General features: G+C 46.7%; 3 protein-coding genes across 3 annotated transcripts; 2 read left to right on the forward strand and 1 right to left on the reverse strand.

Annotated features, from left to right (window-relative positions):
- Positions 1-1,654: 1,654 nt before the first annotated feature.
- Positions 1,655-3,495, forward strand: LOC123141345 (aspartyl protease 25-like). The gene is made up of 2 exons (XM_044560520.1): positions 1,655-1,838; positions 1,915-3,495. The coding sequence occupies exons 1-2, from the start codon at positions 1,685-1,687 to the stop codon at positions 3,177-3,179; spliced, it is 1,419 nt and encodes a 472-aa protein (XP_044416455.1). The 5' UTR covers positions 1,655-1,684; the 3' UTR covers positions 3,180-3,495.
- Positions 3,496-5,942: 2,447 nt separating this feature from the next.
- On the forward strand, positions 5,943-10,045 carry LOC123144120 (putative clathrin assembly protein At5g57200). Its single transcript, XM_044563148.1, has 15 exons — positions 5,943-6,095; positions 6,215-6,284; positions 7,006-7,103; positions 7,236-7,374; positions 7,541-7,668; positions 7,760-7,852; positions 7,928-7,978; positions 8,085-8,150; positions 8,235-8,300; positions 8,417-8,497; positions 8,627-8,698; positions 8,791-8,964; positions 9,057-9,135; positions 9,317-9,435; positions 9,538-10,045. The coding sequence occupies exons 1-15, from the start codon at positions 6,015-6,017 to the stop codon at positions 9,982-9,984; spliced, it is 1,764 nt and encodes a 587-aa protein (XP_044419083.1). The 5' UTR covers positions 5,943-6,014; the 3' UTR covers positions 9,985-10,045.
- Positions 10,046-10,392: 347 nt separating this feature from the next.
- LOC123144121 (glycosyltransferase BC10) lies at positions 10,393-17,312 on the reverse strand. The gene is made up of 11 exons (XM_044563150.1): positions 17,079-17,312; positions 15,914-16,426; positions 15,697-15,795; positions 13,800-13,900; positions 13,649-13,720; positions 13,145-13,235; positions 12,206-12,286; positions 11,632-11,688; positions 11,427-11,549; positions 11,292-11,330; positions 10,393-10,758 (listed from the first exon to the last, which is right to left on the reverse strand). Exons 2-11 carry the CDS (start codon positions 16,292-16,294, stop codon positions 10,630-10,632), a joined length of 1,173 nt encoding a protein of 390 aa, XP_044419085.1. The 5' UTR covers positions 16,295-16,426; positions 17,079-17,312; the 3' UTR covers positions 10,393-10,629.
- Between the last annotated feature and the right edge of the window lie 607 nt (positions 17,313-17,919).

Consider the following 17,919-nt stretch of genomic DNA (forward strand, 5'->3'; position numbering starts at 1 on the left):
TGACGGTGGTGGTATCTATGGAGGAGATGGTGGTGGTGGTGTCCATGGATGTGACGGTGGTGGTGTCTATGGAGTAGATGGTGGTGGTGATGATTTCCTTGGAGGTGATGGCGGTGGTGATGAGCATGAAAGTGCTTGAGTTTGAGTTGCATGCCTTTGATTGAGCTCGATCCACGGCATAAAACATGCCACGTTGTCATGATTTAGTATTAAATTTCATCGATGTGGTGCGTGCTGGATGAACTCTATGCATGTTTTAATTTGATGAATTGCCTGATTAGACAAACTATATGCATGTTTATAGTTGATTTATTGTGTATGTTCAATTCAAATCATTCGAATAATTGATGAAATAATGCCAAATTGTTTGAAACGTACGAGACAAAGACCTTGCCCTAAATTTCCCCCCTTTTATGCAAGAAAACTTCCAATTTATTCATCTTCAATCATTGCAGTCAACGAACACCAGAAATAATAAAAATTACATCCAGGTCCGTGGACCACCTAACGACGACTACGAGAACTGGAAGGCGCGCGCCATCATCGCCCCTCCCTTGCTGGAGTGGGGCAAACCTTGTTATAGTAGATAGTCAAGAAGTCATCGTGCTAAGACCCCATAGGACCGATGCACCAAAACATCAACCATCGCCGATGAAGAAAGTCGTAGATCGAAAGGATCAAATATGTAAAGACCCAAACGAAGACGAATGGATCCAAACAGATCCACCGAAGACCAGCACTGACCTAATCCCGCGAGATCTGACAGAGACACCTCCACACGCCATCCGATGACGCTAGACGCACCGTCGGGGCAGGGATAGAATGTGGGAGAAATTATTCCCACCGAGGGACATCGCTACCGCCACACATCCCAACCATGATGCTGAACCTAATATGAACGAGAATGGAGTCCCTCCCGCGGCGGGGGCCCGAGGTTCTCCGCACCTCCATGGCCCAAAGGCCATCGGAGATGGAGCGGACCGGCGGCGGCACCGTCAGGAGGAGGGGAAAGCTTGAAATCTTTATTCGTGCCCTAAATTTTCTTTGAAGTTAAATATAGCGATTCGGCTAAGTACGGCCACTGTTTAACTCCTCAAAATTATAATAAGTTAAGTATAAGAAAGCATATAAGAAAGCATATAAGGAGTTAAAATACAAGGTATCGGCTAGACATGCCCTAAGAGCATGTTCTCCGCACCTACGAGGCTTATAATCTACCATCTCTCTCTACTCCTAATGAAAATGGCAGGCTGTTACTTGTTTTGAAAAAGCCATGAAAAAGATACAACACATTATAAGCATATATACCCGTCTTTCACATAACTAGAATGCACACATTAAAAGCTCATGGTGCCGGTTAGCCGCACGATTTTGTCATCGCTCTGCTGGAAGCACACGAACGCTAATCCCGATCCACCTACGTACGCACAAACGTCGTGTCTACGTACGAGCTTTGGGCTGATCGTACGTGGAGACATATAATCAAGAGAAACCACGCAGAAGGCTGAGAAAAACCATTTTATATCAGTCGTCTCAGGATGACAGAAGAGCCCTAGCTACGTAGGACAAGAACAATGCTGATCGCACAGCCTCGACGCCATGGCTATATATATGGCATGTCTCTCTACGAGGTACCATACGCAGCAACATTTGCTACAGGTTTACCATCGAAATACCACAAGCAATGGCTTCTGCCATTCCTTCTCTGCTCTTCTGCCTGCTCGTTCTCGCCCCTCGTCTCGGTAGCTCCTCCCACACCAGCTTCATCAATGGCGGAAAGCAGACCTTTGTCCGCTCGTCCGATTCGAGGGTCCCGACCTGCTCGCCAGCGCCTTCAGGTGAAGTATCGATCGCATTACTACTACTACATCAGAACGTGCACTTACTAATCAACTTGTCGACACATATGCACAGATGGCGGTGAAGTACCGGCAGGACGCCTACCTGTAATGCACCGGCTGAGCCCGTGCTCTCCTTCCAGCGCCGGCGAGGGCAAAAGCATGTTATCTGCCGGCGACGCCTTCGACCGCGATGCCCTCCGTCTGCGCGCTATCTTCAGAGAGTCGGAGCCGGAGGACTCCAAGGTTGGGCTCACCATCCCCGCGACCGGCGCTCCCCTCGCGGCTCTTCCGGGCGCGGCGGACTACAACGTCGTCGTCGGCTTCGGCAACCCGGTGCAGAAACTCGCCGTGGGGTTCGACACGGCCACCGTGGGAGCAACGCTGCTCCAGTGCAAGCCGTGCTCCGCCGACGGGGACCCGTGCGACAAGTTCTTCGACCCCTCCCGGTCGTACTCCCTCGCCCAGATCCCGTGCGCCTCGCCAGACTGCCCGTTGAGAGCGTGCTCCGAGCCCAGTAGCTGCACGTTCGCCCTGAAGAAGAAGGGCGCCGTGCTGGTCAACGCCACCGTCGTCACCGACACGCTCACGGTCTCGCGGTCAGCCTCCGCGAACGACTTCAGGTTCGCGTGCTTGGAGATGGGCGCCGGGACGACGGAAAGCTCGTCGGGAGTCCTCGATCTCAGCAGGGAGCGCCACTCACTGGCGTCACGGGTCGCTCTGTCTCCGGACACGGTCGCCTTCTCCTACTGCCTGCCGGCGGACCCGGGCTTCCCGGGTTTCCTCTCCCTGGGCGCGACCCGGCCGGAGCGCTCGGGCCGCGGCGTGGTGGGCAGCTACGCCACCGTGTGGGACAAGGCTTCCCACCCGAACCTCTACTTCCTCCGGCTCGTCGGCGTGAGCGTGGGCGTGCGGCATCTCCGCGTCCCGCCCGCCGCGCTCGCCAGCGACGCGCTGCTGGAGGTGCACACCACCTTCAACTACCTCAGCCACCACGTGTACGCGGCTCTGCGGCACGAGTTCAGGGAGCAAATGCGGGAGTACCGCCGGGCGCCGCCGCTGGGGGAGCTCGAGACGTGCTACGACTTCTCGCGGGAGAGCTCTTACTCGGTGCCGATGATCACGCTCAGGTTCCACGGCGGGGCGGAGCTCGTCATCGACCACATGCTCTACTTCAAGGACCCCAGGAACGTCTTCGGCGTGGCGTGCCTCGCGTTCGCGCCGGCGCCGGCCTACGCGCCCGCCGGCGTCGCGGTGGTCGGGTCCATGGCGCAGGTCAACATGGAGGTGGTCTACGACGTGCGTGGAGGCAAGGTTGGCTTCGTCCCAAACGGCTGCTAACTCATGGATCAAATCATCAAATAAGGATCGATCGAGCACACGCGCGCGCGTAGCATGCTCATCGACCAGCTGGCGTGCGTGCATCTGGCCACCCGCGCATGCAAGTTTGCTTCAAATCTTCAAGTAGTGGATAATAAGACTGTCATAAAAGTGACCTTCGTGTGTAAGTGTGGAGTGGAGCTATCTTCACACGGACGAATAAGCAGCAGCTACATATATGCCGTCGCTGCAGATTTGATTTTTTCCATATATATGTAACCACTGCTTACTCTTGATTTTATTTCAAACAAGGATATAAGTTTTCTTTGCGCGTGAAGAGTGTTGACGTATAAACGCTTAGCTCACCTTTACCCATTAGATTGAGTTTTTGTGTGAACTAGTTAATGCATGCAGTTCTACATGGTAATCGAGTCAAAAGGTCTTGAGTGCATGACTCTACCAACGCCTACATGGCTACATCGATCCCACATTTAAGGGCTAAAATAGCCTAGACAAAAAGTTTTGAGTTCAAGACCCGGTTGATAGAATTTAATAAAAAAAAGTTGCAGCCATTTTTGGTCCACGTTTAAGTCTGAGGGAGCCACACGTGAAATGTTGACGTATAAATGCCTAGCCCACCTTTCCCCATCAGCTTGAGCTTTTGGGTTAACTGGCTGGTGCGTGCAGTTTTACAAAGGGTCAGGGGATCTTTATATGTTCTGTCGAGGAATTGTTTGTCGAGTCCCTCGACACATAATTTATCTTGGGCGCACAAGATGGTCTAAGAACCTGAATGTAATTTTTATCTTTGGTATTTTTGTACTATTTTGACAATTGATGAATAGAGTGGAAGTTTTTCTAAAAAATGTATCTTGGGCACATAGAAAGTACTTTTAGGCCATCTTCAATACTGGCCCGCAAACCGGACACCGCATCCGTCCGCGAACAGGGAAGAACCAGTGACCAGTCCATGGACATGGGTGCGGGAGTCGGCCATCTAAGCTAGGCCGGGCAGATTACATGCAAACCAGATGATTTTCATACAAACCAGACAAAACCATTTCCATTTCGGACATATTTCAACCAAACTACACTGGACTAGGCTAAAACTAGTCTAATGCCGGCCACGACGGATCTCCATTCCCACGACATGTCTTCCCTATGTCCAGCAGCCCGTTCATCAGACTGCCGTGAGCCCCAGAGGGATATGATTCAGCAGCAGGAGAAGAATAGCCTCCCTCCGCCACCGCGAAGCACGGATCAGGGTTGGTTTTCGGGCAGGGGAAGACGGCCGTCGTGGCCTACACCTCCCTCACCGGGCAAGTCACCGGCTGTGCAACCTGGGAGGCGGTAGCAGTGGCCTTCATGGTACCCAAGCGACGGCGGCGGCCTCCCATGTTCTACTTTCCTTGTTATCGGCAACGGATGCGGACATGCCTCCTTCATCGTCGTGGTGCAGGGGCGCGACTGACGCGTTGTTGGTGATGTCGTCGTCCATGCCCCGGGCAAATCGCTCCGCCGCCATGTCAACATCCGCTAGCATGGCTTCTTTCTCCACCCGTCGAACGCGTTTCCGCCATCGCTCGCGGTGGGTTTATCGGGAGACGACATTGGCCAGCCTGGACGGTCGAGGATGACATGGAGATGGCATTGGCACCTGCTTCGGAGGGCTTGCCGGTAAGCCAGCGTGTAACCGGCTGGCACTCCGGGCAACCCAGACGGCTCCAATGTCGGCGATATCCTTCTGCTCGGGCGAGAGGCTGTCCTAGAGGGCTGTGGAGCTCGATGAGGCCATGGCGGGTGTGGTGCAAGGAGGAGATTGATGTCGAGGTGTTGTGTGGTTCTTGTCCGGCGCCTGGCCACGCTTAAATACCGGGTGGATGCGAGGCGTCAACCAGAGAGGTGTTTAATGTCGGTCTGCAAAGGGACGGGCGTGTGGTGCTCGGGGTGCCAGAGTAGGTTCCTTGGCACAAGCGCTGGTTTAATGGGGGTAGGCGGGCAGACGAATGCCCTTTTTAATGCGGAAGAAAAGCGTGTGCAGCGGGTGGCGCTCTCGGCTGACAAGACGCTTCAATGTCGGTGTCAGTGAGAGGTCGTGTCTGCTCTGTGCCGACTTCAATGCAGAGCGTAAGCTCTGGAGGAAAAGAGCGCGGGCGAGGGAGAGGATTTTGGTTGGGCCAGGTTTGTTAGAATCGGGCGTGCCAGCGGTTCTGACTCCACACACATCCGTTTGCTTCCGGTTTGCGGGAAAAAAGACGTTCGGACCGCCTCGCGAACAGATATAGACCCGTGTTGGATGGCAAAACATGTCACGGTTGCAGGCGGTTCTTCTTCTTCTTCTTCTTGGTCCTCCCACCGCCGCCCCCTCCACCTCCTCCAGAGCCTGATTAGATGCTTGGCGAGCGCTCGCCTTGGCTTCGGCCCTTTTTTTATGTGTTTTTTCTGGGCTTGTTGAGCTGTGCCCTCAGCAGTACCTTTGGATCTCGGTGTGTTTTTTAGGTGTGTGTGTTCTGTACTAGACCTTGTATATGTGTGTGTTCTGTACTAGACCTTTGAAAGCGGGGCGAAAGCCTTTTTTTTTAATCAGACACATACGAACACCACGTCACCACCCATATGATTCTCTCTCTCTCTCATCGTGCTCAAATTATTCGTTCCCGCTTACGCGTAGGGGCGAACGGACGCCAGCTGGATCGCCCGCACCGGCACCGATGGAGCTAGCTTCCTTTGCCAAAATTAGCGCGAGGGGTCAACGAGAGCCAGCCCGGGAGGGGGACCATTCCCCCACCCCCACCCGCCGGTTGAGCAGAGGGAGGCAGCCACGGCGCGGGGGTGATCGTGGGGTGGGGAAGCCTGATGGGGTCGTGGCGCAAGGCCTACGGCGCCCTCAAGGACTCCACCAGGGTCGGCCTCGCCAAGGTCCACAGCGACTTCAAGGTCAGCCACCAACCAACGCATGGATGGGTCATTCCTTGCGATTAATTTCTCTTTTCGATGTGCATTCCCTACCATAATCGATGTGTGATTCACAAGGCTAGCTTGCTTGGGTTTGACAGGATTTGGATATTGCCATTGTCAAGGCGACCAACCACGTGGAATGCCCTCCCAAGGAGCGCCACGTCAGAAGTGAGCAATCGATCCGCTCTTTCGTCGCCTAGAAAATTTAGGACGGTTTCTCTCGATAATTCAACCTGGAGCCCTCATGTGAGCCCGGTGAACAGTTACCTTGATTTAAAATAGAAAAGAAAGTCCAAAAAAATCTATAAAAAAATTGTGGTGTAAGATGCTCCTGTGCGTGAACTCCGTGCAAAATTTTGTGAAGTTTGGACATTTGAGAAGCTCATGGCAAAAAAGACAAAAGTAGGCGTGAACAGTGCGTTTTTCAAAAAAATTCAGACATCCGAAATTTGCCCTTTTTACGACGAGCTTCTCGAATGTTCAAACTTCACAAAATTTTACACGCAACACACACAGGCCTATCTTGCACCACAATAAAAATTGAAATTTTTTGAAATTTTTTCTATTTTAAATCACGGTACTGTTCATGCCCAGACTCATCTGAGCCCGGGCACCAAATCACCGCTCTCCGGTTTATCTTCCTTTTTTGCCAGGCTCATCAGGTTCATCTTGTAAGCTTGCCATTTCGGGCCTGTTCGGTTTCTCTCCGCTCCCACGACTCAGCTCCCGGAGCGGAGCAAGCTGTTGCAGCTTTTTACGGAGTAGCTCAAACCGAGCTCCGCGGCGTTGAGCGGAGTGGAGAGAAACCGAACGGTGCCTTCGTCTCGCATTGTTGCAGAAATATTCTTGGCATCTTGTAAGCTTGCCATTTCGTCTCGCATTGTTGCAGAAATATTCTTGGCAACCTCGATGACCCGCCCTCGCGCCGATGTGGCCTACTGCATATACGCCTTGTCCAGAAGGCTGTCCAAGACAAAGAATTGGACCGTGGGTGTCCTTCCTCCTTGCCTCCTATCAATTTCCTCATCTTCTATTCTAAGGTTTAGGTTAGAAAAACCATGTTTCTAGTCTTCTTGTCAGCTCATTAACCACTACATTGTTCATGCCATCTCATTGTAGGTCGCTTTGAAGACGTTGATAGTGATACACAGGCTTCTGCGAGAAGGCGATCCTACTTTCAAGGAGGAGTTCCTGGCCCACTCACACAAAAGAAACCTTTTGCACATGGCGCGTTTCAAGGATGACTCGAGCCCATTAGGTTGGTCCCTTGCAATGCCTCCTTCTTTTCCTCCCGAGAACACGGAAAAAGATTTGCAAGATCCTTGCATCAAGGAGGCAAGATACCCGAAGGCAATGGCATTTCCCAATTCTTGATCGGTAGAAATGGCGCCTCAACTGATTCACCTTGTTCTTGATCTTGGCAGCTTGGGATTGCTCCGCGTGGGTTCGCACCTACACGCTCTTCCTGGAGGAACGGCTAGAGTGCTTTAGGAATCTAAAATACGACATCGAAACTGAGCGTCTGATGAGATCTCCCCAGCATTCTGCCAAGGTAGGGACTATGTCTTCTCAGCAATCGTGGCGGCGAAATTTTGTTTATTTGCCTTGTGCGGATGGAAAGGCTGTGATCCTGAGAAATGCAGGCACACAGTAGAACCAGGACGCTGCCTTGCCTTGATCTTATGGAGCATTTGCCTTCATTGCAGCAACTGCTCTTCAGGCTTATGGGCTGCCAGGTCTGATCACTGCCCTGTTACACTACTGGCTTTGAGAACTGTTTACTAGCTGAATTCATGTTTTCACCTTTGCAGCCTGAAGGTTTAGCATGCTCAAATTACCTTATTCAATATGCATTAGCCTTGGTAAACCACAAGCCTTTTTTTTAACTACAAAGGTTGTCGTTTCCATTTTACAAGATATCATTTGATCTAGGATATCTTATGGCGGTGTGTTGCATGCATGCGACAGGCTTTGGAGGAGAGCTTTAAAATATATTGCGCAATCAATGATGGAATCATCAACCTTGTTGATATGGTAAAGTGATTTTTCATGACATTGTATTTGTTAATATCTCTGAAGTATAACCATAGATTTCCGGATCTCATTGGTATGATCCAGTTCTTCGACATGCCGAGGTATGATGCTATCAAGGCTCTTGCAATCTATAAAAGAGCTAGCATGCAGGTCTGTCATCTTCTTTATGCCAAATTTGTACTTTGTTATTGCTTTGAATTATACTCCCTCCGTCCCATAATATAAGAGCGTTTTTGACACTAGTAGAATTTTTGTCTAATCCGCAGGTAGAAAACCTTGCTGATTTTTACGAATTCTGCAAGGATCTTGAGCTTGCCAGGACATTCCAGTTTCCTACTCTCAGACAGGTTGGTTCCTCATCATCCTGCTGCACATCCCTTCACCTTGATCTTGAACGATGGAAGACTAAATGACTAACTTCTTCATCTCATGAGCATGGTGTTCTAATGTGCTTTTCATCGTGCAATGTTCTACAGCCACCCCCATCATTTCTTGCAGCCATGGAGGAGTACATCAGAGAAGCGCCCCGTCCCACAATCAGGAGAGTGGTGAGTGCAGTCCTGTTCTACAAATAAGCCCAAGCGCCACAGCAGTTCTGTTGTAACACTCTGTTTGGTAACTCTTCCTGTTGCCAAAACAGGACAGTGAGGAGAGGAAGCTACTAACCTACAGCCAGGAAGCTCCAACAGAACCCGAAAAGCCGGCCGAAGAGGAGAAAGAAGAACCTACAAAGCTTGAACAAGAACCGGTGCCTGACCCTACGCCTGAGCCTGAACAACAACTGCTGGCAATGGAAACCACTGGAGATTTACTTGTAGTTCTCTCCATAAGCTTTTTTGCAGCCCATTTTTGTTCATCTCCTCTGAATCTCACTACTGTCTTTTCCTGCTTGCATGCTTTATGCAGAACCTGGATGAGGAGGTGAATCCCTTTGTCGTGGATCTTGATGAACACAACGCGCTTGCACTCGCTATTGTGGGACCAGGTACAGAAGAAGATCGCCATATATCCCTCTCCTGTCAAAATCTCTAAAATAGCATCATAATTTACAAGCATGGTTGCCGAAACATTGATCATCTAATGTCCAATTAACTTGCCTGCATTGTTGCTTCCAAATGTCCTTAGAGAAAGTATCATCAGATGTTCTTTTTGGTCTCTGCTTGTAGGAGATGGAAGCAAAGCATCAACTTGTCAAGACTTGTTTTCTGGCAGCACATCTGGGTGGGAGTTGGCCCTCGTCACTGCTCCAAGCCGCTACACCAGCCAACCAATAGAGACCAAATTGGTCCGCATAATACCGTTGCTAGTTAGCTAGTTTCCGTTAGAACTCAGTAAAATTCAAACTGAGCAGAATGAATCACTTGAACATTTTCCATCTGATTAACAGGCTGGGGGCTTTGACATAATGCTACTCGACAGCCTCTACGAAGACGGGGCGAGGAGGCAGCAGATCGCCAGCGTGACCTACAACGGCAGCCTTGGACAAGCCAACAACCCCTTCGAAACGAACGACCCTTTCGCCATGTCCAACAGCTTTGCGCCGCCTTCCAACGCCCAGCTGGCAATGGTGACCCAGCAGCAGCAATACTTCCAGGCTCAACAACATCAGCAGCAATACTACTACCAGCCTCAGCTGCAATACTACCAGCCCCAGCTGCAGCAGCAGCAGCAGTATTTCCAAGCTCAGCAGCATCAGCATCAGCACCAGTATTTCCAGCAGCATCCCCAGTATTGTGTGCATCCAACCGGAACTTACAATCCGTTTGGTGACCCTTTCACTGACCTTGTAACACTGGCTGCTCCTTCAAAACAAGGCAATTTAAGTTTGCTCTGAATTGCTTGGCCCTGTTTCTGATCTCAGTCAATATAGATGGGTACTCCCATTCTCAGTAGAGCAACCAGTACAAATTGAATTCTTCTATTGGGTTAAGATGATGTACAGTTGTACACTACTGACCTTTGCAATATCCACATTTGGAGCAAACATGACCCAAGTACAACTTCCTTTTTTATACTAACTACATCGAATATTTCCCCAACAGAGTAAAAAGAGGTCAGAAATATAAACATGTGGGCAAAACTGAGCAAGCTAGACTATAAGGCTGCTCTCATTTCATAATATGTGTCCAAAAAGAATGGGCTGAACGTGACAAAAACCCTGTTCCTCAAGAGATGGGAGCTAGGAAACTAAAAAGGGAAAGCTAGAAATACAAGAATGAGAGGAAAAGGTGAAATGGACAGCTAACAGAAACATGCACAAGGCACAATGGATTACAATGAGGGCAGTGTCCATATACTAAATAGATATCACATCAGCCCTACCTAGGGTCCCAGAATGACAGGGCGTCGCTATTGTTGTAGCAACGACATGTCTCTGGCCCTGGATCTCTGTTAAGAAGCTAAGTATCAATTGCAAAATTTACATAAAAGAAAAAATCCTAGGGGAATCCTAGGCCAATGGCAAAGAATCGTGTAGAATTCAAGCAGATGTGTAACTGGGAAATAGCTTCAGTAGATTGTTGACAGCATCTGGGTAAAATTTTCTTGCAAAAAGGAAGCATGGTCTCTTTCTTCCGTTCAATATACATGGGGTCGATGTCACAGTTCTCTGCAATATAGATAAAGAAATATGTCAAATCATTCATGTCAATGCTACAACACGACTATTTGCATCTAGAAATTTTGCTGAACTATTGGAATGGAATTCTTCAGAATGACTGCTGATTACACGAACACAATATCTTAATGTCCATTGGATGGCGGTCTGGTAATAGGATTAGTGAGGCATAAGGGAAACGTGTAATCTTATTACCAACTGGTTGTGCTAGTCTTTTGTGCTCTTGTATGACTTGTATGCATACTGAAACTATGCAACAATAGATGGCTGCTTGCATCAACCGATGCAGAGGCCAGGGGTTTCCCCTCCTTTTCGGAAAAAATACATCCATAAATAGTAATCACATGCAAGGTATGTTTAAGTTAGATTCCTAGTACATGAATGCAAAAATTCAAAACGAAAAATATCTTCAGGCATTCACAGGCAAGTACTAGATCACAACAATCAACTAATGATCACCAAGTCCTAGTAACAGAAAAATCATATATTGTGATTAGGCGATAAGGAGGAATTGTTATGCTTACAGTCTCATCACTTGCAATGTGCACAATCTCATTGAAATACTGCAGAACATTTAAGTAGTTGAGTCAGTGCATAACATACAGATCATGTTAATTGGCAAAATTGTGTTTCTCATTTTGCAAGATAAAAGCATATACCGTTATGTTTCTTAAGAGTTCATAGGTAATATCAGCAGCTCTATAGGACCTCGGATGCCATTTCCCCTCAGACCAGTCAACATGTGTCACTGAATAATTAGAGATCCCACCAGGATCTACTATCTGAACATTAATGTGGAAGTAAATAAAAAAAGCAAATGGAGAACAGAAAGCTAGATATTGGTTCAAAAGATTTATTACTAACTTTGAACAAGGTTGGCAAATAGTGCTCATCAGCGATACAGTTCCGTCCCACTGTTGGCTGCAAAACACAAAGCAAAAGCATTGCTTATCTAAAACCAACTTCCAAAGAACAGTCGCAAGGTGAAACACAAAGCATAGGTTCTGAAAACAGCATAAGAACAATCATGGCACCATGTGATGTGGCTATTTGAGCCTGATTTTATAGCCTGAAATAGAAGGCACCTGTCAGCATGTGATGTGGCTATTTGAGCCTGATTTTATACAGTGCCACACTCTGCTGAAATAGGAGGCACCTGTCTGAAGGTCTGTGAGCATTCGTTTGAAGCACTATCCCCCATGATTCCATGTGGTTTTTTCTATGAAGCAATCGAAATAAGGTTCTGCGGCAGAAGCCTTCTCCCAATTTCAGATCATTTTCAGTTATACATCTTGAGGTTTAGACCTAAACTAACACCTTAGCATTATTATCAAATGTTATTCTACAAAACCTACTTATTTTCTCATAGAAAAGGAGCTAGCAGTTATCAATGTATGCATGCAACAAGCAATGACATTTGCATCAGAGTGAAACGTACCTTGCAATATAGCTTGAATTTACGATAGTAGAGGTTGTCTGACATAATCAGTATAGCATGCCTTCTTGTTATAGCAAACCACTACAGGAAGCACAAAATTATTCAGCAAAGCATGAAGAAATCCAAGTGATTACATATCTGCGATAGGGAGGATAAGGTGCAGTCTATGCCTTTATCTCCAAATCACCTTGATACACAAGTTAGGATATTATCAATCTGTTTAGTTTTCTTTTTAAGTTTGTTGGTGCTTAACTTCTCCTTCAGATTCGGCTTAAGCTTTTTCTTTCCCAATTCCTCTATATAAAGAAAGGCTGGCTATGTGATCCTGATCGAGCTATCCATAAACTTATTAAGAGAATAGTATCCAAGCCCTAAGTTACCGCTGTACCTACCAGCATGCCATTGTACCCCCTCAACTCGAAACCCACCAGGTCACCACAACTAAATCTAGCAGATGAGACCAACTTTATCTGCAAGTCCAATAATACCCTCAGCTATAAAACCATTAAGTGTTACAATCCCTTACCTCTCAACTGGTCAAAACAACCCCCTATCCCTAAAACATTATAGTTTTGGTTGATGTGACACTACATGTTTCTATGACAGTGATGTGGGCATTGATACAAACGCCCCCATCATCATTCTCTCTTTACATAGGATTCCACTCTATATAGAGTCGCCTGCTGGGATGCCAGATAAGCCAAGACAACTGATGTGGCTGCTAACATGTCGAGACCCACTCATGAATCTAGCCTAGGGAAAAAGACCGAAAGGTGGACAGTTTCAGTAGTTGGAGGGTGAGAAAGGAATGGCTGGAGGTGTTTTCTGGACTTCTGGAAGAGTTGAGGGTGTAAAATGGACTTGTTCCTTTGTGATACCATATGCATGTTGTGGTACATTTTATAAAACACGGTAGTAGTAGTAAAGCAAAACATGTACCTGCGCACCCTTCCTGAAGTCCCTGTGCTCTATTTCAGGAAACATTTCTATAGAATACCTTCCACTTCCATGAGGACCAGGATCCAGGAAACTGATAGTATGGACAAACAATCAATAGAAGGCTAAAGACATTACATATTTTACACTGCCATACAAAGTGGGGAGCAAACATAACTCCTTGCTATATTCTTTCAAAAAGGAAGATACAGGTAATGTATTCTAAACTATCCTTTCGATGACGTATGTGCTGTGTGCATTCCTTTGACATAAGAAATACAAGTGATAGTGAGATAAAACGTGCACAGTGTAGCATCTGCCATATTCCCAACTGTTTCCATGTAAATAGGATGATAAGCGAAACTAGACAAGAGTATAGGTATTGTTATCAATACATGAGTTGATATCTTCTAAATAGCACTATGTGTTCTTGATGCTACGCTACATTTCTGCCTTTTGTGTTTTCTCTTCTTACAGGTATCCAAATATTAGTTAAATTTCTCTTACCTGTCAATGAAGCTAACATTTGTTCCCATCAGATAATTATAGATGTAATCAAATGTATGTAGTGGAATACAGCTGCCATGCAAAGAAAAAGGATATTAACATACTGGAAGAAAATTGACTAAGGAACCCTTTTGCAAGAATTATTGAAAACCTGTCAGAAAGCAAGACGAAAAATTGATTATCAATGTCTAGCAATGCATTTCCTAACAGCCTTTTCTCTGCATCAACCATTGAAACCCTGCCCCATACTACCTGCATTATAAAGAAATTAAAATGTTTAGTTTTATAAAGAAAAACATGTAGCTTATAAACTAATAATGTGATGTGCTGTATACAGAAAAAAGACAGGAATCACAAATTGCTGTGAAATTCTAGAAGTTGGGAATGGTTCTTTTGCTGCAAAGCAGTATAGTGGTCTTCTTAATTAAGAGAACCAACCCCGTACAAAACACAGGAAGTTGCAGCTAGACAAAATAGCTCATTTCACATGCATGACTACAAAAGACAGCAAGTTACAGCCAGGCAAAAAGCTCATATCACATGCATGACTAATCCAGTTGCATTCACATATTCCTATGTCAACTGTAATCAGTTCTACGAATATATCATGTACACATTTTTTCTATGCATATTGCAATTTTATATCTCAATGCATTCTATCATCCAATCATCCCCATAATCTCACAATAACATCTGTTATATTTTGGTAGACTAGCTGAACATTTGTGCTTTGCTACGAAAAACTATACTGATCATGTTAAACCAATGTCAATGAACCAGCCTGCCTTACATCTCAGTTGCATTCTTGTGCTCATCTGAGTTCTGCCAAAACCGGCATCATGCATGGCCTACAGCCTCACACCTTCACAGCCACACCTAGTCATGCTTCTTTACGACCCTTGTAGCTCAACTTTAGTTTTCTAGGAAGTGGTTAAATTCGTTTATTAAACGAGCTTAGCAATGTTTCACTGAGTTGGTTAGTTTTTCTTTCTGTTAAAAGATTTTTTAGCGGTTAAAAAAAGGAGAGAAGGAAGGCGTGGATGAACCACCACCACCTCTCATTTAAAGAAAAGATTTTCTAATCTTGCGGAAATTCCATAAGGCACATGAGATAAAGTCTCAATAGTAGAAACAAATTCCATAAGGCATACAACACAAAGAGCCTGTTTGGGACTGCTCTGCTCCTAAAAATTCAGCTCGGCTCCAGAAAACACAAGCCAAACGGGGTAGCTCCATGATATGCCGCTCTGCAAAAAAACTAGAATCTGAGGTACAACTCCCAGTTTTTTATGAAGCTCTTCAGGGGGTGCTCCAAAAAACTCTAGAAGCTGGAGTTGGGTGGAAATTACCCACCACTGCCACCGGTAAGTGGATACCCCTTCGTTTCTCCCTCCTCAATCAATCAAATAGATCCTTTCCACCAAATTTCCCATTCTTTAAGCTGGAGCTATATGGAAGCCAAACATTCTCTTTGGTAGTGCTACAACTTCTGGATAAAACTGCTCCAAAGTGAATTTAGTGGAGCAAAACTGATTTTGGTGAAGTGGAGCAGTCCCAAACAGGCCCAAAGTCTCAATAGTAGAAACAGCATTAATCTTTTATTATATAGAGACATAGTATGGCTTATGGTCAGATTATGAGACTTGGGCATCTTGTAATATGAGCAACATGTAGTTATCTCGGCACCCATTTTTGAATGAGCAATCAAGTTATCTTGCATTAGCGTGGTTTAAATAATCACTGAATAATGCTATATAGACAATCAGTCGCCATTGTACAGTACTCCCTTTATCCATGTACTACTGCCCAAATGCAGCCTTACACCCTTGTACACATTTCTAACTGCGGTATGATCCATATTTGTTACTGTTTTGCCAGTTTTGCATATCAATTAAGAATGTAGCGAAAACACGAGCGATGACAAGATTTTCTTCTTTCTCAGCAACCACGAGATTTTGTTACTTATTTGAATTCCATCGCCTGATTAAACGTGTGGATTAAGATAAACGGAGAAAAGAAGCATACTAAGTAGTGGTTGAACTTCGTACCTTTTCACTGCGAATTTCTCGGCCCACAAACAAAGGACTAGAATGCACAGGCTTTTCACGCGACGCATGGATATAGATGGAATATCGTCCCTCATGGCCCTGTATACAGAAGTTCAGGCACACCATTTCTCATTTTAGATTAAGATGACATTGCTACATACAGACATACTATGAACTCTATATTCGTCTAAAAGGAATATGAATATCAGCACAGAACCTGCAAAAATTTCTCCCACAATTTCTCGAAGGGCAATGAACCAGGTGTCAAGAACATAAATGCAATCTTTGGATTCTTGGACACGGGCATAGGCATTGAAAGCAAATCCCTGATAACCACAGACGAAAAAACTTCTTCATCGGTCAGCTCCCGCCGGGTCACAGCAGGGAGCCAATCCTTAAAGGGAGTACAAACACTTGAAGCAAAGAAGTAACAGGTCGAGTAGCGCCGTGGAGGATAGACATAAGCCCCGATCAACGAAACACAAACAATTGACAGTAGCACAATTATCCACATGGGCTTCTTGGCAGTGCGGTGGCGCGGATGTGGCATGGCTGTCATGTCCTTGCTGCCCCGCTGCCACACCCGCGGTACTTTCATCTCCTTGCCATTGCAGAATCAAGAGTAATATACCCGGATTATACCCTCCGCATATACTTCAGAACGCCAAAACTACATGCCACGTACCCCACAGGGTGAGAACAAAATTATCCCCCCAATGCTGCCACCTTTCTGCAATGCAAGGTTACACAAAGATTAATCCATGAACCACATTCATCTACAAGAAACAAAGCAATGGCGATCACTCAAGGGATGTGTCATGTACGAAGGGAATACGGCAAGATGCCACGCAACAACGAGACCGTCCTGAACCTTCTTATATGCTATTCTATGAGATCTACTGTTTTTTTCTTACCGTTGCCACTTCTTTCCGTTGTGAGAACGAAGTTTGGCCAGTAGGCCCCAAATAAACATTTCGAGTTAATGGCATGTCTAGACGATTAGAACAGCAAAAAGCATGAGGCGGCGATCTCCCTGTCCAAATCAAATCGCAGGGCATGGTCAAAATGGCCGCTGCTCCCAAAAGTCAACTCGCGGCCAAATCCCACGATCCCCACCGAGACCCACACCGCATTTCTAATCCGAACCCGATCGCCACCTTGACAAAACGCACAATCCCGCGTCAAATCACGCGCAACACGCCCGAATCACCTCATGAAACCCACCCGCAAACCGGAGCCCCGGCGCCCCAAACAGCACGAGCAACAGAGCCGGAACGCAGCGGCAGGCCGCGTCAGTCTCCGGGGCGCCCCGCTCCCCAATGCTAGGAGGCCGAGCAGGAGCGCCGGGCCGCGCTCGAGACGGTGGGAGGAGGAGGACTTACACGCAAGGCGGAGCGGGAGGAGGGAGCGTCGTGCCCAGGACCAGGAGGCCGTGGCGCGTCTCGTCGCGGGGCGGGATCCGGGGCCCGGCGGCGGCGAGATCGGAGCTAGGGCTGGAGCTGGGCGGTGGGCGGTGGCGGAGGTGGTGGGAGGGAGGGGAGACGAGGTGGTGGTGGTGGTGGTGGAAGTGGGCGAAGAAGGGGAGGACGGATTTAAAACAGAAATGGATTAATTAATATGGCTCCCTCCCGGCTGTTTATTCGCCTCGGATGTTACCCTTTTCCGGCACCCAGTTAAGTGTGGAAACGGGAGGAAGATAAAGCGGCCTTATATACTGTATTGATTAAGGACGTCTGCTGTTTCCTAAAATTAGCAGCGTAAAATGTTACTACCCCTGCCTGCGTCCTTGGTTGAACTCAAAGATAAATACTCCCTCCTTTCTTGTTTATAAGGCTCACTTTCAAAATCCCTTAGATGATGAGTGCTGGATTAAATTTTGTACTTCCTCTCTCTTAGTTTACAGGGCGTACGCGTACCCCTAGGTCGTCAATTTGACCAACCTAATACAAGTCATATATTACAAAAAATATACCAATATAAACTTCAGATGTTCTATTTTCAAATGGTATAATTTGTGTGTTATATAGTTTATATTAGGGTGATAAAATTGGCAACCTAGGTATGCATGCAGGACTTATAAACTGAAACGGTATATTGCAAAAGTTTCTAATTATTACGCTTGCTTTACTACTAAAAAAGGTATGTTTACTGATGCATTAATTGCAATGCATGATCATTAAATGACCAAGGACTTCTACATGCATTGGTGAGTTTTCTCTTGAT

This window comes from Triticum aestivum, chromosome 6D (genome assembly GCF_018294505.1).
Source record: "Triticum aestivum cultivar Chinese Spring chromosome 6D, IWGSC CS RefSeq v2.1, whole genome shotgun sequence".
Taxonomy (NCBI): Eukaryota; Viridiplantae; Streptophyta; class Magnoliopsida; order Poales; family Poaceae; genus Triticum; species Triticum aestivum.